The 26,884-nt window shown below is 41.1% G+C and overlaps 1 protein-coding gene across 5 annotated transcripts in view; it reads left to right on the top strand.

The window, feature by feature from the left end:
- The window catches only part of slc35c2 (solute carrier family 35 member C2), a 54,546-nt gene that overhangs the window by 7,962 nt on the left and 19,700 nt on the right, over positions 1–26,884 (top strand). For 4 of the 5 annotated variants that reach the window (XM_059980347.1, XM_059980345.1, XM_059980348.1 and 1 more), the window contains exons 3-6: positions 15,369–15,432; positions 17,890–17,962; positions 21,174–21,342; positions 22,884–22,967. In XM_059980347.1, coding sequence (XP_059836330.1) covers positions 15,369–15,432; positions 17,890–17,962; positions 21,174–21,342; positions 22,884–22,967 — 390 coding nt within the window. The remainder of the gene's footprint in view (positions 1–15,368; positions 15,433–17,889; positions 17,963–21,173; positions 21,343–22,883; positions 22,968–26,884) is intronic. The other variant, XM_059980346.1, reaches the window with a different exon arrangement.

The following is a 26,884-nucleotide window of genomic DNA, read 5'->3' on the forward strand; positions in this document are numbered from 1 at the left end:
ACACTAGTACCATGGTAATACACTCTGATTATCTGGCTTATCTGTGCTGCATATAATCTTATATACCTTTACCATGTCACTTTTCTGCCTCCTTCACTCCAGGGGGAGAAAATAACTTTGGCCTCCAATCCAGACAATATTCTTGTGAGTCTTTTCTACACATTCTAGCTTAATCCCATCCTTTCTGTAGTCTGGCAACCAGAATTGCACAGGACACGGTGTAGTTGTATTGGTCTTGTACTCCAAGTGCAGCCTAGTCAATTTCTTGTAGATCTGTAACATGAAATTCCAACTTCGGTACTCGTTGACCTAGCAGGTGAAGGTAAAGATGCCATATGCCACCTTCTCTTCCAGTCTTGTCGCTTCATTGAGCTGTGTATTCGTGCCCTTAGATCTCTGTTCAACAATGCTCTCCATGTCCCTGTGATTTATTGTGTATGTCCTGGCTTGGTTTAACTGGTCAATGTGCATCATTTCACAGTTGCTTGAGTTAAATTCCGTTTGCCATTCCCCTGTCCACTTTAGATACCCATTTTCACTTGGTGTCATCTGCAAGCCAACTGATTAAGCTGCCTACATTCTAATTTGTCACATGTATTTAAATAAATGTTAATACTTGTATATATTATTATAACTAGATGTACAATATAAACATCAGTCCCTGCTGCACACCACTGGTTATTGGTCTCCAATCTGATGACTAGCCCTCTATGCCACTCTCTGCATCTATTGCCAAGCCAATTTTGAATCTAGTTGGCTAGCTGTCCCTCGATTCTGCATTCTAACCTACCAGACCAACCTGCAATGTGGGACCAATGAGGCCCCAGCAATTTCCAATCTTGCTTCCCATTAAATTTGAGCATACACCCGGTCAGGACCGATGAATCTATCTAACTTTGCATGTTGCAAGACTTCTCCAGCACCTTCTTCGTAATATTGATATGCTCTAAGAAAGGGAGTGAGGAATCAAAAGGGGTAATAAATCAGCATACAGCAGGGAGATATCTGACTGTCATAACAACATCCTCTCACTCAATGTTATCAGATGAAGGAACCGACTGTAGACTTCAGGAGAGGGAAACTAGAGGTCCATGAGCCTGTAATCATTGGAGGATTGGTGGAGAGGGTCAGTAGCTTCAAATTCCTGGGTGTCACTATCTCAAAGGACCTGTCCTAGATCTATCATATAAATATTGCAAAGAAAGCATGACAGTGCCTCTATTCCTCAGGAGTCTGGGGAGGTTCGGCATGTCATTAAAAATCTTGGCAAACTTCTATAGATATGTGGTGAAAAGTGTACTGACTGGCTGCATTGTGGACTGGTTTTGGAACACCAATGCCTTTTGAGCGAAAAATCCTACAAAAGTTGGTTGGATTCGATCCAGTATATCACAGGTAAAACCCTACCAAACTTCAAGCATACCCACATGAAATGTTGCTGTAGAAAAGCAGCATCCAGCTTCAGAGATCCTCACCACCCAGGCCATACTGTTTTCTTGCTGTTGCCATCAGATAGAAGGTTCAGGTGCCTCAGGAGTCGCACCACCAGGTTCAAGAACAGTTACTACCCCTCAACCATCAGGCTCTTGAACAAAAGGGGATAGCTATGCTCATTTAAGGACTCTGTTATATTGTTACTTCATGGTTGTTATTTATTATTTATTTATATCTGTACTTGCACAATTTGTTTACAGCTAACAGTTCCTGATTTTTACACTTTACAGTTACTGTTTTATACATTTGTTAAGCAGGAAAAGAATCTCAGGGTTGAATGAGGTCACATGTATGCACACTGATCCTGTTGCTTTCCCCGAACTCTCTAACTTCCATATACTTCGCCGCAGTAAAAACTGGCAAGAAGTATTCATTGAAGGGCCAGCACAGTTTCTGTGGCTTCACATGTAGATTACTAGATAGATCCTCAAGGAATCAGAATCAGGTTTATTATCACCAGCATGTGTTGTGAAATTACTTAGCAGCAGCAGTTCAATGCAAAACATAATATAGAAGAAGAGGAAAAAAATAAATACGTAAATCAATTACAGTATCAATAGATTAAAAATAGTGCAAAAAAAACCCAGAAAAGTGAGGTAGTGTTCACAGGTTCAATGTCCATTTAGGAATCAGATGGCAGAGGGGAAGAAGCTGTTCCTGAATCACTGAGTGTGTGCTGTCGGGCTTCTGTACCTCCTACCTGATGGCAACATGCCCTGGATGCTGGAGGTCCTTAATAATGGATGCAGCCTTTCTGGGACACTACGCCTTGAAGATGGCCTGGGTACTTTGTAGGCTAGTACCCAAGATGGAGCTGACTAAATTTACAACCCTTTGCAGCTTCTTTCGATCCTGTGCAGTAGCCCCTTCCCCCCCCCCCCCCCCAACAGACAGTGACGCAGCCTGTCAGAATGCTCACCATGGTACATCTATAGAAGTTTTTGAGTGTATTTGTTGACATACCAAATCTCTTCAATGTCCTACTGGAAGTATAGTCACTGTCTTGCCTACTTTATAACCGCATCGAAGTGTTGGGTCCAGGTTAGGTCCTCAGAGATCTTCACATCCAGGAACTTGAAGCTGTTTACTCTCTCCACTTCTGATCCCTCTGAGGATTGGTTTGTGTTCCTTCGTCTTACCCTTCCTGAAGTCTAAATCAACTCTTTCATCTTACTGATGTTGAGTGCAAGGTTGTTGCTGCAAGACCACTCCTCTAATTGGCATATCTTACTCCTGTACACCCTCTCAGTTGGTGGGAGACTCTCTTCAGTTACCTTTTTACCCTTAATAAAGGTGGCTAAAGAAATTAAATATAAAACAGAAAATGCTGAAAATACCAGTCTACACTGCTCCAGAGAGTGAAATGAAGTGTTTTTTTCATTCTAGAAGAAATGTTAGATGTGAATTATTAAATGCAGAGATTAAAAGAGATGGTCCTTAATGAGGTAAGAAATGAAAAAGTTATTAATAACGGACTTAAGGCATCAGTGATGGGTAATGAGAAGAGTACAAAAATAAAAGATGCATGCAGGTGTTATGGGGATGGCAGTATCACAATCCAGTGTAAAAGAATGAAAGCTCAGTTACAGTGTAAAGTTATTAAAATACAGTCGGTCCTCCTTATCTGCGGGGCTTTGGTTCCGAGACCCCCCCCCCCCTCGCGGATACCAAAAAACGCGGATGCTCAAGTCCCTTATTTAACATGTCTCTGTGTAGTGGTCTTTAGGACCCAGCAGAATCCTGGACTTTATTTAACCTGTCTCAGTGCAGTGGACATTAGGACCCGGCAGTGCAGCTCTGAATCTGCAGTGTTTCTGTTCACAAAAATAATCACGATCACGATTAAAAGGTGGAAGTAATAAAGCGATTGGAAAGAGGTGAAACACCATCGATCATTGGAAAAGCGTTAGGCCACAATCGGTCAACGATCGGAACAATTTTAATGGAGCATGTGAAAGGCCCTGCCCTGATGAAAGCTACAATTATTACTAAGCAATGCAGTGGTTTAATTATTGAAATATGTATGTTTCTTAAGTGTTTTTATGCATAGAAAGGTAAAATATGTACTATATACTAAGACAAACATTTGACTAACGAACGCTAAATAATACCGGATGTACCTGTTCCGACTTCAAATCTAACTTAAAGACGGACTTGAATGGAACTCATTCATAACCCGGGCACTGCCAGTAATTTTAAGTCATTTCTAGATTACTTATAATACCTAATACAATGTAAATGTTATGTAAATAGTTGTTATACTGTATTGTTTAGGGAATAATGACAAAAAAATAGTCTGTACATGCTCAAACAATGAGTGCTGGAGAGAGGACTTCCGGGTTTTCCTGAACTGTGGTTCGTTGAATCCGTGCATATGGAACCCATAGATAAAGAGGGCCGACTGTACTTGAATAGAGGAGGCTATAAATTCTTTAAATGAAAGATGGGGTGTTCATAAGAGGCAAAGGTCAGTGGGCTGTGGTGTTTCCTTCGATTATTTACTCTGTCTGAGTGGGAAATAATCAAAACTTGCAAGCTTGGAAGTTTTTTTGGTGGGTTGGGCTCATTCAAGAATAAGCTGCAGAATGTGTATCTAATCCACATTTGGTGTCCTTTATATAGCAACACATTCATAATACTAAATGGAAAGAGGTGCAGTAAATTGTTTTCAATTATAAGGCATGTTTTGGAGCCTGGGTGGTCATAAGGAGAATGGGGGTTTTACTTCAGCAATCTGTTAGAGCAGGCAGTACTGTGGGAATGTCAGAGGTAGCAACTGCAAGGACATTTGGTGGTGGGAGGAAGCACTGGGCTATCGGCAGTGGGAGTGTTTAGAGAGACTCCTCCGATTATTACTTTCAATGTTCGGTTAGGACTGAGTGGGATATTTAAGGGTGAGTGGAGAATCAGGGCAGGGTAGATGGGATTTTGAATGTTGTGATACATGTTCTGAGTACTGAGGCAGCATTTTTCCTGCAGTTCTCAGAATCTTAATGGGTTTCTCAGTGGTTTAACAAGACAGCAATGGTGTGGGAAAAGATGAAGGTGAGGGAATGTAAAGACTATAGAAAGAACAGAAGCCGCAGGATGTATAATTCACTCGTTATTTCAGCACAAACTCTGTTCCCACTTTGATTATTGCTGTAGAGTCTAGCCAACCATCCTGGCAGAATTTTCCTGCTTTGTGACCCATAATGTTTTACTTGACATATAAAGAGACTGCAGATGTATACTGCAGGGACCTGCATCCGTCCAGTTAGTCTGGAAACATTGTGGAGTGGTGGGGGGGGGGGGGGTGCTTGGTATGGGGAACATGTGCTTGCAGAATTAAATTGGCAGTTCTCCAAACTTGTGGTTGGGAGCTGAGTGGAAACATTTGGTAAAGCTCTGTGGATTGAATGAGCTTAAGCCAATGCCCTATTGCAAATCTGCAAAAGAAAGGAGGTGAGACTAGAAGTCTAGGCAATGGCATGGACTTTCCCTTGGGAGCATTTTAGATATTAAGATATAGGAGCAGAATTAGGCCATTTGGCCCATTGAATCTGCTCTATTTCATCATGGCTAATACAATTTTCCTTTCAGCCCCAATCTTCTGCCTTCTCCCCGTATCCCTTCATGCCCTGAACAATCGGGAATCTATCAAACTCTGCCTTAAATATACATAAAGACTTGGCCTCCACAGTTGCCTGTGGTAATGAATTCCACAGATCCACCACTCTCTGGCTAAAGAAGTTCCTCCTAGTCTCCATTCTGAAAGGACACCCTTCTATTCTGAGGCTGTGTCCTCTCGTCTTAGATTCTTCCACCATAGAAAACATTTGCTCTATCAAGGCCTTTCACCATTTGATAGGTTTCAATGAGGTCACCCCTCATTTTTTCTGAATTCTCGTGAATACAGGCCCAGAACCATCAGACACCCTTCGTATGACAAGTCATCCAATCCTGGGATCATTTTTGTGAACCTCCTTTGAAACCCTTCCTGTTTCAGCAAATCCTTTCTAAGATAAGGTGGGGGGGGGGGGGGAAACCTGCTCACAATAATACTCCCAAGTGAGGCCTCACCAGTGCTTTATAAAGTTTCAACATTATATTCTTGCTTTTATATACTAGTCCTTTTGAAACAAATGCTATCATTGCATTTGCCTTCCTTACCACAGACTCAACCTGCAAATTAACCTTCAGGGAGTCCTGCACCAGGACTCTTAAGTACCTTTGCACCTCAGTTTTTTTTTGTATTTTCTTTCCATTTAGAAAATAGTCAACCTTTTTTTCTAACAAAGTGCATGACCATATACATCTTGACACTATTGCATCTGCTATTTCTTTGCCCATTCTCAGAATCTGTCTAAATCTTCTGTAGCCTCTCTATTTCCTAGAAATTACCTGCCCCTCTACCTATCTTGATATCGTCTGCAAACTTTGCAACATCATCAATTCCATCATCCAAATCACTGACATATAACGAAAAAGAATCGTTCCCTACACAGACCCCTCTAGAACACCACTAATCACAGGCAGTCAGTCAGAAAAGGCTCCCTTTATTCCCACTCTTTGCCTCCTGCCAATCAGCCACTTGTTTATCCATGCTAGAATCTTTCCTGTAATACTATTGGCTCATAGCTTATTAATCAGCTTCATGTGTGGCACCTTGTCATAGACCTGAAAATCCAAGCACACAACATCAACTGATTCTCCTTTGTCTAATCTGCTTGTTATTTCTTCAAAGAATTCCAACAGATTTGTTGCAAGATTTTCCCTTGAGGAAACCAGGCTGACTATGGCCTATTTTATCATGTGCCTCCAAATACCCTAAGACACCATCCTTAATAATTGACCCCAACATCTTCCCAACCACTGAGGTCAGACTAACTGGTCTATAATTTCCTTTTTTTTGCCTCTCTCCGTTCTTGAAGAGTGGAGTGGCATTTGTAATTTTCCAGTTTTCTGGAACCATTCCAGAATCTAGTGATTATTGGAAGATCCTTACCGATGGTACCACAATCCTTTCAGCCATTTCTTTTGGAACTCTGGGGTGTACACCATGTGGTCCAGGCAACTTATCTATCTCCCAACCTTTTCATTTCCCATGAACCTTCTCTCTAGTTATGGTAACTTCATACATTTGATGCCCCCTGACACTTGGAACATCCACTGTGTCTTCCACAGTGAAGACTTGTGCAAAATACTTAATCAGTTCATCTGCTGTTTCATTGTCCCCCGTTACTATTTCCCTAGCATTGTTTTCCAGTGGTCTGATATCCACTCTTGCCTCTCTTTTATACTTTATGTACCTGAAGAAACTTTTAGAATCCTCTAATATTCTTGGCTAGCTTACTTTCGTATTCCGTCTTTGCCTTCTTAATGACTACTTTAGTTGCCTTCTGTTGGTTTTTAAAAGCTTCCCAATCTTCTAACTTCCCACTAATTTTTGCTTTATTACGTGTCCTCTCTTTGGCTTTTATGTTGGCTTTGACTTCTCTTGTTAGCCACAGTTGAGTCATCTTTCCTTTTAGAATACTTCTTCCTCTTTGGGATGTATATATCCTAAGCCGGGGGTCGGCAACCCGCGGCTCCGGAGCCACATGTGGCTCTTTTACGTCTGTGCTGCGCTCCCTGTTGCTTTGGGAAATAATTGGTTGTGGCGACCCTTTTCCTGGCGCATCCGAACCGACTCACAATAAGATAGCCTACGGGGGTTTGCGAGCACAGAGCTTTGGAGCCTCTGCGCCATTGGGGGGGGGGGGGCAGGTTGAGGGAGGCTTAAAAGTGAGGCTGAAGATTTCGAATAAAGTTTTTTCCTTCGACTGCAGTTACCGACTCTGTGTCGTAATTTTAGCGCTGCGTGTAGCACACCACTACATGGTCAGTATTTAATTAAAATGTATTTTATGTTAGTTTGTTAGTTTTTGAACTGTAATTCTATATTTGAAGATTATGGTGATCTTGTACAATCTAAATAAGACGTTGTGGCGACCCATTTCCTGACACATCCGAACCGGCTCACAATTAGCCAGCGTTCAGGCTAAGGGAGATAGCCTACGGGGGTTTGTGAGTACGTGTCTTTTGCAGCATCCGCGCCCATGGGGGGGGCGGGTTGAGGGAGGCTTAAAAGCAAGGCTGTTTAGTTCGAATAAAGCTATCTTTGACTGCAGTTTACTGACTGCGTGTAGCAACCGCTACAACGTGTTTTTATCGCTGGCTGTCCAGAGGGGAGGTGCTGAAACGCTTTGTCGCGCGTCTGGAAGAAGTGAAAACTTCCCTGGGCAGCAAAGGGCTCAGCTTTCCTGAGCTGGAACAGCCAGAGTGGCTGGAAAAGCTACACTTCATGGTAGACATGACAGCGCACCTGAACACGCTGAACACAGCTCTTCAACGGGGTAAGGACGTACAGCCCTGCACATGTTGGAGGATGTTTTGGCATTCGAGCGCAAGTTGACGTTGCTTGCCAGAGATTTACAGAAAGGCACATTGTCTCACTTCCCCAATTTGAGAGAGTTCAAACAATGTCACGACATGATAAATTCGGAGTATTTACATTCTGCAATCATCGCAATGCAAACATCGTTTGGGAAACGCTTCTGTGAGTTCAGAGAGGAAAAAAACACATTATCCTTCCCGGTCACTCCCCTAAGCATCGATCCATCCCTACTGAATACGACTGCATTGTCAGGTGTGAGTCAACCTGAACAAGTATGATAAATATTTTAATTGCGTATTATTTTACGTATATTCATATGTTTTCATTGTTCGGTGAAATAGTCCTTTTATTTTTCAGGTTGACAGGTGGCTGACATTATTTTTGGTTTGCTGCTGGCGGCAAATTTAAGTTTGGCGTTTTTCATAAATACAAGAAGGACTCAAATAGACGTTGAGTATTTTACTTAAAAGTAACCTTCAACCCAACGTCTTTTTTTCGGAGTTCAAAATGTTTTTGTTGCATGCAGAAATGTAATTTCGTTTTCTCTGCAGGAGTTCATCAATTTCATAAATGCAACACATTATAGTTTGTTTATACATAGCATAAAGGCAAAACAAAACGTTGTATGCAGTGTTATTTCATTTTAAATGTCAAACGGGTTTTGCGGCTCCCAGTGTTTTCTTTTCTGTGGGAAACGGGTCCAAGTGGCTCTTTCAGTGGTAAAGGTTGCTGACCCCTGTCCTAAGCCTTCCGAATTGCTTCCAGAAATACCAACCATTGCTGTTTTGCCATCATCCCTGCCACTGTTCTTTTCCAATCAACTCTGACCAACTCCACTCTCATGCCCCTAAGAATTCTTTTACCTTCAATACTCTACTCAATTCTGGTTCATTGCACAACACCCAATCCAGAGTAGCTGATTCTGTAGTGGGCTCAACCACAACCTGCTCTAAATTGCAATCTTGAAGACATTCTAGAAATTCACCTTCCTGTAATCCAGCACTAATCTGATTTCCCCAATCTACCTGCATATTGAAGACCCCCATGACAATTATAACATAGCCTTTTTGGCATGCACTTTCTATCTCCCGTTGTAATTTGTAGGCCACATCCTTACCACTGTCTGTATACAACTCCCATCAGGGTCTTTTTACCTTTACATTTCCTTAGCTCTATCCACATTGATTCAAAAACATCTGACCCTCTGTCACCTCTTTCTAATGATTTGATTTCATTTTTTACCAACAGAGCAATGCTGTTCCCCTCAGCCTTCCTGCCTACCCTTTCGATACAATTTGTATCCTTGGACATTAAGCTCCTAGCTATAATCTTTCAGCCATGAATCACCTGATGCCTACAACATCATACCTGCTAATTTGCAACTGTGCTGCAAGTTCATCTACCTTATTCCGTACACTGCTAGCATTCAGATTCAACACCTTCAGTACTGTAATCACCCTTTTCAAATTTTGTCACAGTATGCTCAGCCTTTTGATTCCTAATTTTGTCTGAGGTTTTGCTAGCATCTGCCTCCACAACCTCTTCACAAACTGTTCTGGCACACTGGTTTCCATCCCCCTGCAACTCTAGATTAAACCCCACCATGCAGCAGCCCCTGCAGTTCAGGTGCAAACTGTCCCTTCTGCACAGGTCCTACCTTTCCTGAAAGAGAGCCCAACAATCCAAAAATCTAATGCCCTCCCTCATACACCAACTCCTTAGCCACGTATTAAACTCTATTATCTTCCTATTTCCAGCCTCACTAGCACATGGCACAGGTAGCAATCCTGAGATTATAACCCTGGAGATCCTGCCCTTAAACTTGACACCTAATTCCCTGAACTCCCTATGCAGAACTTCATCGCTCATCCTGCCCATGTCATTGGTACCTATATAGACCATGACTTCTGGCAGTTCACTCTCCCACTTAAGAATGCTGAGGGTCTGTTCCCCTAACTAATGAATCCCCTCTCATCACAGCATGCCTCTTCTCCCTTCCCTTCTGAGTCACAAAGGTAGAATGAATGCCAGAGACCCAACCACTGTGACTTTCCTCGATTGGGTCATCCTCCCTGACGATATCCAAAGTGATATACCTGTTGTTGAGGGGGATGGCCACAGAGGGGCACTGGCTCTTTGACCCCTTTCCCCTTCCTGACTGTCACCCGTTTCCTAGGGACTTGATTGAGTAACAGTATAGCCTCAGAAATACAGATAGAGGGGATGAGATGCAGGAGCTGATGATGAAAAGTTTTCATCAGTTTTGGAAAGATGATGACAGTTTTCAATTGAGACAAAGTGAATGGCATCAATGCAGTTGCCGTTTGTGGAATATGTGACAAATGGGAGTACAACTGAAGGTTGTTGGAGCTAGAAGCTGCAGTACCTTTTTATTTGAAGAGGTACGAATATAAACCTACAGGAAAGATATCAATGAGATTGGAAGAGTAGAGAAACTTTACAAAGGTGCTAGTAGAGACTTGAGGATCTGAGTTGTAAGGAAAGGTTGAATAGGTTAGGACTTAATTCCCTGGCGTGCAGGAGAATGAGGGAAGATTTGACAGATGTATGTAAAGTTCCGAGAGGTATAGGATCCTTTTCTTGTAAACTTAAATTTGCGGGACCAATAACCACACCCCACACATTACTTTATCCTTTCACCATTTATTTATTCGAACTCAGCCGGCAAGAAACGCGGAGCCAAGCATCAGGGAGACAGATTCTCAATCCCCCCCCCCTCTCTCCCCCCCTCTCTCCCCCCCCTCTCTCCCCCCCCTCTCTCCCCCCCCTCTCTCCCCCCCCTCTCTCCCCCCCCTCTCTCCCCCCCCTCTCTCCCCCCCTCTCTCCCCCCCCTCTCTCCCCCCCCTCTCTCCCCCCCCTCTCTCCCCCCCCTCTCTCCCCCCCCTCTCTCCCCCCCCTCTCTCCCCCCCCTCTCTCCCCCCCCTCTCTCCCCCCCTCTCTCTCCCCCCACTTTCATTAAAAATGGAATTTTCTGCCAAGTCTTTATCAGTACGTACAAACAAGCTGGATGAACTCAGCAGGTCAGGCTACATCCATTGAAAGGAGTAGTCAACGTTTTGGGCCGGGACCCTTCGTCAGGACTAAAGAAGGAAGTGGCAGGGGCCCTATAAAGAAGGAGTGGGGAGGGTGGAATGTGCCAGGTGAAAAACCAATCAGAGGAAAGATCAAGGGGTGGGGGAGGGGAAGCAGGGAGGGGATAGGTAGGAGAGGTGAAGAAGGAATCTAAGGGGAAAGCACTATGGGTAGTAAAAGAAGGCAGAAACATGAGGGAGATGATAGGCAGCTAGAAGAGGAGACAGAGTGAAAGTGGGATGGGGAAGGGAGAGGGAGGGAATTACCAGGAGTTGGAGAATTTGATGTTACTCCCTTTCATTAGACAAAGGAGGGAACTCAGTTCAGTGATGCAAAACCCTGAGACATGGTGTCCCCAAAGGGACAGCTGTGAGTTGTTAATCTAAGCAAGCTGGAGGCAGATTCCTTCACGAAGGACAACCTCTGCACACTATCCAGAACAGAGCACACACAAGCTGGCACTTAATTTTAACCCATTGTGTACAAGAGTCCAAGAATCATTTCTTACGTCCCCCCAATTCCCTTAAAACTTCATCATTCTGGTTGGCTGCCAATGACGAGTGGTGTTCTGCAGGGATTGGTGTTGGGACCACTTCTTTTTATGCTGTATATAAATTATTTAGATAATGGAATACAGTCGGCCTCCACAGGGGATTGGTTCTGAGACCCCCCCCCCCCCCCCCGGGGATACCAAAAAACGCGGATGCTCAAGTCCCTTATTTAACATGTATCTGTGCGGTGGACATTAGGACCCAGCGGTACTGCTCTGAATCCGCAGTGTTTCTGTTCATGAAAATAATCACAATCGTAATTGAAAATAAAGTGGAAGTAATAAAGCGATCAGAAAGAGGTGAAATGCCATCGGTCATTGGAAAAGTGTTACAGTGTTACAGGCTACAGTTGGTCAACAATCGGAACAATTTTAATGGAGCATGTGAAAGGCCCTGCCCCGATGAAAGCTACAATTATTACTAAGCAATGCAATGGTTTAATTATTGAAATATGTATGTTTCTTAAGTGTTTTTTATGCATGGAAAGGTAAAGTATATACTATATACTAAGAAAAACGTTTGACTAACTGATGCTAAATAATACTGAATATACCTGTTCCGACTTCAAATTTGACTTAAAGACGGACTCAGGAACGGAACTCATTCATAACCCAGGGACTGCCTGTACTTTTAAGTCTTTTCTAGATTACTTATAATACCTAATACAATCTAAATGCTATGTAAATAGTTGTTTTGTTTAGGGAATAATGACAAGGTGTTACGCCTGTGCCCCAACTCTGAGGGACCGAAGGGTCCAAAGTAGCCCCCTCCTTTTTGAGAATCGCAAGATCACTATTAATTCGGGTCAGGAGACCCAGGAAATGAGAGAAAGACACGCAGAATTCACAAAGGGGTTTGGAATGTCCTGGCCCCTCAGCGATACAAAGCCACGGGAAACGGCCATTGTCTCTTGGAAACGGAATTGTGTATTGAGTATTGTGCTATTTATTTGAAGCCCTTGGGGAATGACCAAAAGTGGGCTGGTTGAGGGGTGGCATCCCTCCACCCTGACTGACATCTGAGACCCTGTGAGTCAGGATAAAAGAGGGTCTGGGGAACAGCCCCTTTAGATGCACCAGAAGAAACGCTAGAAATCTCGTAATAGCGAAAGCCAGTGGAAAGCCCACGTGCGTCCTTTTCCATTTGCCTTGGAATTGGTGGGCCTTACCACGGAAGAACGGCTTTAGCTAAAACAAAGGAGAAATCAGCCCCAACGACTCTCGAAGGATTGACATCATAAAAGGAATGGGCAAGTTTTAAACTCTCTCTCTTGACTCCAACCAAAGGCTGCAGCCTGCATGAACTTGAGTGACTTTTATATTTCCATCGGACAATACATTATCCCCTAGACAACGACAGAGCTATTTCTTAGTGATTATTATTATACCCGCGCTTTTAGACTTAGTAGTGACGACGTATATTATCTGTATGTTTGCATTGATATTATTTTTGTGTATTTTTATCAATAAATACTGTTAAAAATAGTACCATCAGACTTCAACGGACCTCTCTATCTTTGCTGGTAAGTGACCCAGTTACGGGGTACGTAACAAAGGAAAAAGTCTGTACATGCTCAAACAATAAGTGCTGGAGAGAGAACTTCGGAGTTTTCCCAATCCGCAGTTGGTTGAATCTGCACATGCAGAACCCGTGGATAAGGAGGGCCGACTGTATATGGCTTTGTTGCCAAGTTTGCAGATAATACGAAGATTGGTGGAGGGGCAGATAGTGCTGAGGAAACAGGTAGGATGCAGAAGGACTTAGACAGATTAGGAGAATGGGCAAGAAAGTGGCAAATGAAATACAATGTTGGAAAATGCATGGTCATGCACTTAGGTAGTAGAAATAAATGTGCGGACTATTTTCTATAGGAAGAGAAAATCCAGGAATCTTTGATGCAGAGGGACTTGGGAGTCCTTGTGCATAACACCCTGAAGGTTAACTTGCAGGTTGAGTCGGTGGTGAGGAAGGCAAATGCCACGTTAGCTTTCATTTCAGGAGATCTAAAATACAAGGACAAGGATGTGACGCTAAGGCACTGGTGAGGCCTCACCTTGAGTATTGTGAACAGTTTTGGTCCCTTCATCTTAGAAAAGATGTGCTGGCATTGGAGAGGGTCCAGAGGAGGTTCACAAGGAGGATTCCAGGAATGAAAGAAACATTTGATGGGTCTGTACTAGCTAGAATTCAGAAAGATGGGGGGGGGGGGGATCTCATTGAAACCTTTCGAATGTTGAAAGGCCGAGACAGAGTAGATGTGAAAAGAATGTTTCCCATGGTGGGAGAATCTAGGGACAAGAGGGCACAGTCTCAGCATAGAGGGGTGCCTTTTCAAAACAGAGATGCAAAGAAATTTCTTTAGCCAAAGGGTGTTGAATTTGTGGAATTTGTTGCCACATGCAGCTGTGGAGGCCAGATCATTGCATGTATTTAAGGCAGAGATTGATAGGTTCTTGATTGGACATGGCATCAAAGGTTACGGGAAGAACGCCGAGAACTGGGGTTGAGGAGGAGGAAAAAAAAGGATCAGCCATGATTGGATAGTGGAGCAGACTCGATGGGCCAGATAGCCTAATTCTGCTCTTATGTCTTATGGTCTAGATAGAGTAAATGCAAGCAGGCTTTTTCCTCTGAAGTTGGATGAGACTAGAACCAGAGGCTACTCGAGTGAAAGGTGAAATATTTAAGAGGGAACTCCTTCACTCAGAGTGTGGAATGAGCTGCCAGTGGAAGTAGTGGATGTGGGTTTGATTTAAACATTTAAGAGAAATTTGGATAAGTACATGATCAGTGGATTGATGTTTATTAGTGGTATTGTGGTACATGAAGAGAAAATGGAACTTTGGCATTCAGCCGCTCAAAAGAAGTCTGTCACCAAACTCCAGTTGTATTAATCATGTTGGAATTGGAGCTGAGAACACCTGCAGAGGTTTTGCAGTTTGGAATGAGTGAAGGAAGACGAGCAATTAAGTCAGCCAAAGTTTCGCTGGCAGCTATCAGTGAAAACCAGATAAGAGAGGGTAAGAAAATGGATGAAGATATCCAGATGAAAAGACAATTCTTCAGATAGAAGAATTTCTTGAGGGAAGACACCTCACCATAGAAATAACATGGAAGTAACACGATTCTGAGTTGAAATTGGTTGGGTGCATGAAAGAATGAAGATGAACTTTTGGTCATAATTGTTAGTTGGACAAAAAAAAGTGTAAACACAGCAAAGAAGATTGTAGGAGGAATAGTGTCAGGATATTAAAAGGAGGGAAGAACTTGGGTTGATAAAGCTTGGAGTCCTTGACATGCAAGAACAACAAGCAGATGAGATGAAGGCATGATAATTCTAAAATATATGAATTAACGCTATTGACAAGAGAGACTAAGAATGTGTATATGCTTGCATAGCACCAAGCCTTCATCTTGAAAAGCAGTGGTTTGAAATGTGTTTAAAATCATCTGTACTTGTGGAGGGATCTAAAGGCGAGAATTTTATTCATGTTGATCGGAATCGGTGGAGAATAAATTGAAATTTAAAGAAGTGGTTCTTGAAATGAGATTTAGCTGACACCCAACCAAAGCAAGAGAGAAAGTAAAACAATGGAATTGAATTTTGCTGATCTATTAGGACATGGAACCTTATGAGAAATATGTGTAAAAAGGAAAAAAAAAGCACATAGGCAAATTATTGCACTAAAAGGCAAGAGAAGGTTATTTTGTGAAGCTGACAAATGCTCATTGGAACTGTGTTCATTTATTAACTATGGCATGTTATTAACTTTACACTATTTTTTTCCCTCCCTGTTTTATTACTTTTGCAGCCCTGACAACTGCATTAGACATTGGACTGTCTAATTGGAGCTTCATGTTTATCACAGTCTCACTGTAAGTTACCGTATTATCTATCTGAATATTGTGTTTTCAGTCAACTGCTTCAATTGAACATTTTTTGCAAGCCTTGTTACAAATCCTCAGTGGCACATATTTGCAATCTGCTCCAACCAGTTCTGATCTAGTTTAATCCTACTAGATATATTCTATTTCTCTGCACAGGAGGAGGAATATGGCTGGGTTTCAAATATCCTTGAAAACCAGTTATCAGTAGTTGGTAGATCACAATTTCCACTGTATCTATACCAGATCAAAATCAAAGTGCTGAAATTCTCTCTATAAGCCTTCTACCTTCTCTAAGATGCTGTTTAAGCTTGCTTTGATCAAGCTTTTGATTTCCTCTCATGTAAGCTGTGGCTCCATGTCTCATTAAGCACTTGTGAAGCTGCCCGAAAGTGCTACATTCATAGTACTTTTAGCATTGCTCATACTGTATTGAGCTTTTTTTTGAATCATGGTCCATTGAACTTGTAACATCCAGGAGAACATCACTGAACATGACATTAAGCTAATCTACGGATAGTCATAGAACACTACAGCATGAAAACAGGCCATTTAGCCCCTGCCATACAATTATTCTGTATAGGCCTATGACCTGCACCCGGTCCAGAACTCTGCATATCCCTCTTATCCATGTACCTATTCAAATGTCTCTTTAAGTGTTGAAATCGAACCTGAATCCAATTCTGGTGGCAGCTTGTTCTGCACTCACCAACCTCTGAGTGAAGAAGTTCTCATGATCCTCATCAACATTTCACCTTTCACTCTGTTTGTCCTCCCAAAGTGCAGCATTAAAGTCCACCTGCCATTTTTCAACCCATTTTTCCAACTGGCCCCGATCCTGTTGCAAGCCTTGATAGCCTTCTTCACCATTCACGATAGCCCCAATCTTAGTGTCATCTGCAAAAATGCTGATCTAATATATCACATTATCATCCATTCATTGATTTTAGGTGATATACAACAACAAGCCCAGCACCAATTCTGTTAGCCCAGCACCAGTCACAGGCCTCCAGTCAGGGAAGGAACCATTTACTATCAATATCTAATCCAGTTTTATTATCTCATTCTGAATGCCAAGTGACTGAACCTTCTTGACCAACTTCCCATGTGGGACCTTGTCAAAGGCCTTGCTAAAGTTCATGTAGAAGACAACATCCACTGCCTTTCCTTCATCAACATTCCTGCTACCTTTCTTTAAAAAATTCTTAAGATTGATTAACACAGCCTACCACATTGGCCATCCCTAATCGGTCCCTGTCTATCCAAGTATTTATACATCTAATCCCTTAGAATACCTTCAAATAACTCTCCTACTACTGATGTCAGGCTCATCGGCCTATAACTTCCTGCCTTATTCTTAGAGTCTGTCTTAAACAATGGAACAACATTGGCTATTCTTCAATCCTCCGGCACTTCACTCATGGCTAAGGATATGTTTTAAATACATCTGTTAGGACCCCTGCATTTCTTGCTTCCACAAGGTCTGAGGGAGCACCTTGTCAGATCCTGGGGATTTATACACCCTAATTTGCCTCGGGACAGCAAGCATCTCTGCAATCTGTATATGATCCATGATCTCACTGCTGTTTTGCCTTTCTTCTGTAGACTCCTGAGTAAATATAAATGCCAAAAAAAAATTCCACTTAAAATCTTCCTCCATTATTTTGTTTTTGGCTCCATGCATGGATGACCACTCTGATCTTCAAGAGGATTGATTTTTGTTTCTTGCTATCCTTTTGCTCTTGATATATCTGGAGAAGCCCTTGGGATTCTCCTTCACCTTGTCTGCTAGAGCAACCTTATTTCTTTTAGCCCTTCTGATTGGTATTGGTATTCTTTTGCATTTCTTGTACTTAAATATCTCATTCATTCCATGCTGCCTTTACCTGCTATGCACCCCCTTCTTAACCAGGGCCTCAATATCTCACAAACCAAGGTTCCCTAAACCTGCTGGGCTTGCCTTTCATTCTGATGGGAACATGCAAACTCTGTACTCTCAAAATTTTATTTTTGAAGGCCTTCCACTCACTGAGCACACCTTTAGCAGAATACAACTAACCTAATCCACTCTCATCAGCCAAATTACCATTAATTCCTGTATAATCTATGGTAGATTGTTCTTGCTTAGATTTACACTGTCCATTTGTAGTGAAATCTACATTAGTAACTTCTATGAAGTTTTGGGAAAAGGGGGAAATGTGCTTCATTCATGGTGATCTGATTTTCCTCAAACAGCAAATACTCACCCTGCTAGCTCATGGGTAAAGATGTGTAGCAGAAATGAAGGACTGTTTGGGTCCAGTATCTCATTTGGCCCTTGGCTCCACATTTTAAGGATGATAAATTCTGCAGCTAAAGTATTTTGAGATGTTACCTTTCGTTGCTTCTGGTAGCTGACTATTAATTTGCATTCCTTTCGTCATTTCTAATCACTGCTGTTTCTTTTAGGTATACAATGACAAAATCAACTGCTGTCTTATTTATTTTATTCTTTGCAGTCATGTTCAAGCTAGAGGAATTGGTAAGCATTGCTACCTCAGCTGCTGGTTTAAAACTATTACTGAAGTTATCTGAATAATCCCAGTAAAGTATCGGGAATTGTGAGACTTGTGCCAGATTTAGCCTTTTAAAAGTTTGTGGTTCTTGATGATACAGAAATAGTATTCTGCTGTTCTGAGATTGTTGAAATATTGAACTTAAATTGTATATGCAACAGTGAATTAGGGAAGAGGAGCTATGCAGTATGAGTGGGAAGGAACATATCATCATCTCTGTAGGTTCAAAGCTTTTAAGTACTGAACGGTTAAGTACACCAGGTATAAAATAATCATAAGATTTCTGGTTTAATTATGTGCAAGTTCAGCTCTCATTCAGAGAATAGGAGGAATAGCTGGGGTAGGATTGATTGGCATTTTGTGCGGGGAAGAAAGGAAACCTGTTGGAATTCTTTGAGGGGATGATAAGTAGGATAGATAAAAGGGATGCAGTGGATGTTCTATATTTGGATTTTCAGAAGCCCTTTGACAAGGTGCCTCACATGAGGCTGCTTACCAAGTTAAGAGCCCATGCTATTAAGGGAACATTATTAACGTGGTTAGAGCATTGGCTGATTGGTGGGTGGCTGCAAGTGGGAATAAAAGGATCCTTTTCAGGTTGGCTACCAGTGACTAGTGATGTTCTGCAGAGGTCAGTGTCAGGACCGTTTCTTTTTATGCTTTATGTCAATGATTTAGATGATGGAATAGATGAATTTGTTCCCAAGTTTGCAGATGGTACAAAGATTGATGGAGGGGCAGATAGTGTTGAGGAAGCAGGACAGCTACAGAAGGACTTGGATTAGGGGAATGAGCAAGAAAGTGGCAAATGAAACACAGTGTTGGAAAATGCATAGTCATGCTCTTTGGTAGAAGAAATAAATGAGCAGATACTTTCTGAATGGGGGAAAAAAATCTAAAAATATGAAATGTAAGGGGACTTGGGAGTCCTTGTGCAGAACATCCTAAAGGTTAACTTGCAGGTTGAGTTGGTGGTGAGGAAGGCAAATGCAATGTTAGCATTTATTTCAAGAGGTCTAGAATATACAAGTAGGAATCTCATAGAAACCTTTCAAATGCTGAAAGGTCTAGACAGAGTAGATGTGGAAAGGATGTTTGCCATGGTAGAAGAGTCTAGGACAAGAGGGCACAACCTCAGTATAGAGGGGCATCCATTTAAAACAGAGATTCAGAGAAATTTCTTTAGCTAGAGGGTGGCAAATTTGTGGAATTTGTTACCACAGCCAGCTGTGGAGGCCGGGTTGTTGCGTGTATTTAAGGCAGAGATTGATAGGTTCTTGATTGGCCACAGCATCAAAGGTTATAAGGAGAAGACTGAGCAGTGGGGCTGAGGAGAGAGGAAAAAAAGGATCAGCCATGATTGATTGGTGGAGTAAACTCGATAGGCCAAATAGCCTAATTCTTCTCTTGTGTCTCATGATCAAATGAAATAAAACTTCTAATTTGATTGTAGATTTGTGTGCGTAGTACAATTGTCCTGTATCTCAGTTGGCAAGCAGGAGTGCTGTATTGATATTGTGTAAGTGAAGCACTCAGTATTACCATTTCTCCAATGAGAAATGTAGTAAGGTCCTGTGGGAGCATGCAGCTCACTAGAGTTTCTGCAAGTGAGACTCGATGGTGCTTATTTGTCACAGTAGGAGTCAGAGCTCCCAGAGATAAAAGGTGTTGCCAGAGAGCAAGCAGTAGTAGGAATTCTGATTCCCCCGCCCCTCTCCTTGTGTGTAAAGTCATCATCATATTCTTGCTCCCCTGCCCACCTTATGAGAGCTGAAATTGCTTTGGTCCTTATTTCAGCTTGTGGTCACTTTTTGTTTCACATTCATCTGTTCAGTAATGATCAAACAATGGTAAAAAATTATTGAGTATTTTGTAGATTAAATGAGCACATTGATATGCCAGGAACATGAGGCCAGTGGAAACATCTCCCCCCACCCTGACATGGACATCAAGCATCAGTCCATCTTAAAGTTAATGTGTCAAAACTACAGAACTCTTGTGTAACAGCAATGTAGAGTACCTTCACCACAGAGAATGTAACAGTTGAAGATTGATGACCCCTCACATTTTTGTGGCTTTGTGCTCTTGTTCCAAGAAGAATTAATTGAAATAGTGCAAACGATCAGTTATTACTTTTGTAAATAGCTCAATATTATTCAACATCATTGATCTGCAGATTTCGAAGCTGGGATAATTTGATTTGTTCCTTCATGATGGAGAAGGAAGGTTCTGCCCAATGAGTCTGTGCCAGCCCTAGGAACATTCTAATTAGTCCCATTCCTCCACATATTTTCCCTGTAACCTGGTCTCTCGCAAACCAATCAGTTACAGACTAATTAATTAGATTTTACGGAAATGGGCCTTTCAGCCCAACTTGTCCATACTCACACAAGCCAGTCCCTTTTGCTTGTGATTGTGCAGTTTGTTTGTCTTTCTTGTTGAGCACCAGCTGAAATTGAATTTGTTTGAGCACTAGGCTGACTTGAGTATGAAAGAATAATAAATATACTATTAACTGGTAATGTCATAAGGTGGAAACTACTACCAAATGACCAAGGAATTTGTAGTTCCTATTGGCCAGGTTTCTTTTTGTCAATTTAAAGTATTGCTGAATTGGCATATCTTGTCCAAAGTCACTAGTTCCTAATCCCTTAATTTTATTTTCATGTCTGCTTGATTATGCTTGATTAAACAAATTGTCAAAACTTGAAATGAAAATAAAGTCTGTCTGGAAACTTTAAATTGGAATACAAGTAAATTAAAACTTACTGAGCTATATCATTGACCCTGTTTCTCGATGTATGCACCAGATCTTGTTGTTGTCATTATGGTTGCCTGTACCAGCAAGTCTACCTGGAGATGGACAAGCTAGTGATACATTACAGAGATGATATTTCAGCCTAACTGGCCCATGCCCACCCAAGTTAGTCCCATTTTTTGTGTTTGGCCTGTATCCTTTAAATCTTCTATATCCATATTCGTATCCAAATGTCTTTTAATGACGTTATTGCAGCTGCCTCAACTATTTCAGTTGCTGCCTGAAAGTATCGTTTCGGGTGGGAGTTTTCCAGCAACAGCTTTTTATTGTCTGTCTACCCTAATGAGTACAGATATATTCTGTTATTTGCAGTAAGTTATTGAATAATCTGTTTCCTGCATTGCTGTTTATATTCACAGAGATCATGGCTCTTAGTAGTTGTCTTGTTAATAGCTGGAGGTCTCTTCATGTTTACATACAAGTCAACCCAGTTTAACGTAAAAGGATTTATTCTTGTATTGATTGCATCCTTCCTCGGTGGGATACGATGGACACTGACACAGATTCTCACCCAGAAGGCAGATCTCGGTAATCTTCATACTTTTTTTTGGTGGAGGGTAGTGTACGTGATGAGATTTTTAAGTTAAAGCATATCACATATTACAAATGTGCTGCGTTTCTGGTGGCCAACCTCTGCTATATACTCAACACGTGCACCAAATTACTTGCAATGTCATGGAGCATGTTACCAGGGCACTTTAACACCGAAGGAGTTTAACAACAAATTCCCATGTCAAGTACAGGCACTTAAGATGAATGGTAAAGCAATACAGAGACGGGGCATTCAACCACTGAACCTGTTCAGCAATTGAATTTAATACAACTGATATATAGAACATGTAGATTAAAAGCTGGTGTAGACAACACAGCTGCTCAAGTCTGCTCTGCCATTTATTAAGATTTAATCCAATTTGTTTATAAACTGCTCTAAAGCTCTCTACTTTTGAGTTAGTGCCTCCTAACATCTGAATGGCCCATCACTTACTTTAAGATTTCCCCTTGTCCTGGATTGCCCAATGGTGAATCTAGCATCTTTATTTTACAATCATGTTAGACGTCACATTAATTCATTCCTTAATTTTGTACTTCAGGGAATATTGTTTTAATGTGTTTAACCTGGCCTAACGATTTAATCCTTGGGCCCAGTATCTGCACTCCACATCCTCTTATTTTTCCAGAGGTAATCTTCCCAAACTTATCAGGCAGTCCAAGTAGATCTTAGCCAGGGACTTATAAAATAGTTAAATGTTCCACTTATTTTTAATCTGATCCATGCAAGGTGCCTTTGCAACCTTTTAAATTCTTTTCGTAGCTACCCTTTATAAAATTTCAGTAGAAATTACAGAAAACAGAGATGCGTATGAGATCATACTAATTAAGTACCTTGTCCTCAAGCAAAATCTGAAAGAAAGTAAGTAATACTTGCAGGATGAGTATCCCTTATACAGATTTATTAAATATTACTTTGCAAAGTGCATACAAAGTTGAGCAAAGACAATGAGTATTTCATCCGTGTCCCAGGACTGACAGGAATGGAGTAACTTGGGATACTTGTCACAGCAGAGGCTGGATCTTTCAGGATGGTAAAAACTTAAATGCTGGATTTATTTTTGATCCTGGCAGTTTTTTTTGTTATTATTTCATGTATTGCTTATGACATAGTTCAACTAAAAAAGAAAACCACTATTCTATTGTTAAGTCTGATTCATAATTTCACACCAAGGTTCAATGTCAAGGGTATGAATGCGTAATCTAGTTTCAGACATTGCCACCTACCTGACCCAATTGGCATGGATGTAGTTGACACTGTGTTTATATCTTTGGTGCAGAGGGATGTAGAAATTTTGTTTTTTGTTTGTTTTTACCAGATCTCCTGTTTCTGATGCTTATAATAAATTTTGTAACTCTGTGTATTGCCAATGTTTAGAACATTTTATTCTTCATAACATTTTTACCTTCATTTGGACTATTTGAAAAGTAACATTTACAGTGGTTTAAAATTGGAATTGATGTCATTATTGTAATTATCCACAGGACATCATGCAAATGATAACTATATTTTTGTTTAGGTCTACAGAATCCAATTGACACCATGTACCATCTCCAGCCTCTGATGTTTATAAGTCTTTTCCCATTGTTTGTGGCCAGTGAAGGTGGGTCAGGGATTTGGGTGTTTACCAGTGTTCTATACATCTTGAACATCACAAACTTCATTACAATCATTGCATATGGTACCCTGTAGCTGCTCTATTGGTCTGCAATATACTACATGTTGTATAAATATCTAAATAATTTGGTTTGGGCCTGAAGTACCAAAAGTAGTAACGTGTTTAGGATACTTCAAAGTCAAAGTAAAATTTATTGTCAGACTACATGTGTGTCACCACATACCACCCTGAGATTCTTTTTCTGTAGGCATTTTTGGGTATCTATAGGACAGTAACTGTAAATAGGATCAATGGACAGCAAACTATGCAAATACAAATATACAGTAACTAAATAGCAATAAACAAAGAGCATGTAATAACAAGATAAGAGTCCTTAAATGCATGTAGTTATCCTCTTTTGATCAAAAGCGTGACAGTTGAGGGGTAGTAACTGTTCTTGATGTTTATACAAAACATTAAATATCCTTAAAAAATACTGTCCATTGCAAACTAATTGTTTTAATTTCCATCAAGTAAATAATTGGAGATATAGAACAGAAGCATCTTCTGGTATTCTGTATAATTTCATATAATTATATGAAAGTCTTCATAGAATTTGGACCTTTTTTTGGACAACGATCAGTTCTGAAGCAAGTTTGGAATTGCACTAATGGACTGTAAGAGTATTTTTTAAAATTCTGAAAATATCAAAAAGTTTGCGTTCAGAGGAGAATTGGACAAAAGAGGCTGTTCGGTAGGGTTGTGGGTGGGGATAAAGTTGGGGGACAAAATCCATTAATGCAGAGGAATGCTGTGCAAGAGCACAGTTATTTCCTATTCTTTTCTCCACCATGGTAGGCTCCAGATTCATATGAAGTGTACACGTACAGAAGGTGCAAGCTGTTGCATGGATCACAACAGTCTTTACCCTTGTCTGAAAGGATTCTTGTTCATGACTCATGAGGAAATCTGCAGATGCTGGAAATTCAAGCAAAACACACAAAATGCTGGTGGAACACAGCAGGCCAGGCAGCATCTATACACACACAAAATGCTGGTGGAATTCCTTTCAGTTAGTCCTGACGAAGGATCTAGACAGTGTTTCTCCCTATAGATGCTGCCTGGCCAGCTGTGTTCCACCAGCATTTTGTGTGTGTTGCTTGTTCATGATTCAGTGCCTTCAATACCTTTGTGAGTGAGTTTTCCTTTGTTAGCCTTCATGTGAAATTTTAATTTTATAAACTAGACAATAGTTTGAATATGTTGATGTACATTACGATACAAGTCCTATTACCAGTCACTATTTGTTTTATTTTCTGTTGAGCTTAGTCTTAACTCTCCTACTTCATCCAGCAGTTTTAATACTTATTTTAATGCCTGTTGATCTTGTCTTTGGCTCCTAATTCTCTAAACTCTAGATTTTCATAAACCTGTCCTCCCTTTTCTTTCAGATTCTCTGCAAAACCTGTATCTTGGGTGATTCTTGTATTTTCTGTTCTGAAATCTTTTTTTTTCTTTGGTGTGCAATAGAATTTCAGTAAGCCACATACAATTGATAGTTTGTGTCTGGCTCAATCGCTAGTGCAGAATGTGAACGAGTAACCATAGCTAGATCCAACTGTGACACTGGAGACATAGTTGTGGTACAGAGGGCCAAGAATTTGGGTAGGTTTGTGGCCTCAACCAGAAGAACTTGTTTACTTCTTGCTCACTTTAAATTCATTCAGTTCACTGGAATTTGTGCCACAGTACAATAGATTGAAGTGTTGGTATCAATAAGAGTAATGTCCAATAATCCAGAAAATGTATTGGTCCAGACCACCAAAATCCTAAGGGTGCTGGATTATCAGAGTTCTGCTTTGTGTTGGCAGCCACCTCATTCTAAATTCAGGCTGCTCTTTCTTTAATAGTGCGTGGCTGTAGCAGCACATCACTTCCTTGGTACAGTGCTGAATCATCTCTGTTGCCTTAATGCTAATTTTTGACATGTAGCCTACTGGGACGGGCAACCAATGAAATGGATTTTGGAGAAATGAACCTGCACTTGTGTATAACCACAATTATACTAGATTTGTGTACTGTTCTGGTCACCACGGAGGCCCTGGGATAGGTGCCAAAGATAATAAAACAAGACCAAAACTATCAAAATTATTAGGAAATATTGCCGCAGTTTTTTAAATCCCTGCCTTCTATTTTCTGCAGTAGTTTGACAGATAAGAGAATTTCAACTTGTGGGGAACACCACAATTCAGGACTTTTTTGCCCAGAGAGAGACTGAGATGTGGAACTTGCTGCAAGGACTGGTAGTTGAGGCAATCTTGTAGATGGGTGAAATGGTGGCATAGCAGTTTGCACAATGGAGAAGGGATGCGCTCAGCCCGAAGATGTAGGGGAGAAGAAAGAAAAGGATAATAAATTTGAATGCATTGTTAGGGATGAAAAGAGAGGAGGGGGTGGAGAGTATCTTAAATGTATCTATTTTAATGCGAGGAGCATTATAAGAAAGGTGGATGAGCTTAAAGCGTGGATTGATACCTGGAATTATGATGTTGTAGCTATTAGTGAAACATGGTTGCAGGAAGGGTGTGATTGGCAACTAAATATTCCTGGATTTAGTTGCTTCAGGTGTGATAGAGTAGGAGGGGCCAGAGGAGGACAAGTTGCATTGCTTGTCCGAGAAAATCTTATGGCGGTGCTTTGGAAGGATAGATTAGAGAGCTCCTCTAGGGAGGCTATTTGGGTGGAATTGAGGAATGGGAAGGGTGTAGTAACACTGATAGGAGTGTATTATAGGCCACCTAATGGGGAGCGTGAATTGGAAGAGCAAATGTGTAAGGAGATAGCAGATATTTGTAGTAAACACAAGGTGGTGATTGTGGGGATTTTAATTTTCCACACATAGTCTGGGAAGCTCATTCTGTAAAAGGGCTGGATGGTTTAGAGTTTGTGAAATGTGTGCAGGATAGTTTTTTGCAACAATACATAGAAGTACCGACTAGAGATGGGGCAGTGTTGGATCTCCTGTTAGGGAATGTGATAGGTCAGCTGACAGATTTATGTGTTGGGGAGCACTTCGGGTCCAGTGATCACAATAGCATTAGCTTCAATATAATTATGGAGAAGGACAGGACAGGACAGGACCTAGAGTTGAGATTTTTGATTGGAGAAAGGCTAACTTTGAGGAGATGCGAAGGGATTTAGAGAGAGTGGATTGGGTCAAGTTGTTTTATGGAAAGGATGTAATAGAGAAATGGAGGTCATTTAAGGGTGAAATTATGAGGGTACAGAATCTTTATGTTCCTGTTAGGTTGAAAGGAAAGGTTAAAGGTTTGAAAGCACCATGGTTTTCAAGGGATATTAGAAATTTGGTTCGGAAAAAGAGGGATGTCTACAATAGATATAGGCAGCATGGAGTAATGGAATTGCTCAAGGAATATAAAGAATGTAAAAGGAATCTTAAGAAAGAGATTAGAAAAGCTAAAAGAAAATACGAGGTTGGTTTGGCAAATAAGATGAAAGTAAATCCAAAAGGTTTCTACAGTTATATTAAAAGCAAGGGGATAGTGAGGGATAAAATTGGCCTCTTAGAGAATCAGAGTGGTCAGCTATGTGTGGAGCCGAGGGAGATGGGAGAGATTTTGAATGATTTCTTCTCTTCGGTATTCACTAAGGAGAAGGATATTGAATTGTGTAAGGTGTGGGAAACAAGTAAGGACGTTATGGAACCTATGACAATTAAAGAGGTGGAAGTACTGGCGCTTTTAAGAAATTTAAAAGTGGATAAATCTCTAGGTCCTGACAGGATATTCCCCAGGACCTTGAGGGAAGTTTGTGTAGAAATAGCAGGAGCTCTGACGGAGATCTTTAAGATGTCATTAGAAACGGGGATTGTGCCGGAGGATTGGCGTATTGCTCATGTGGTT

The sequence above is a fragment of the Hypanus sabinus genome, chromosome 9, assembly GCF_030144855.1.
Source record: "Hypanus sabinus isolate sHypSab1 chromosome 9, sHypSab1.hap1, whole genome shotgun sequence".
Taxonomy (NCBI): Eukaryota; Metazoa; Chordata; class Chondrichthyes; order Myliobatiformes; family Dasyatidae; genus Hypanus; species Hypanus sabinus.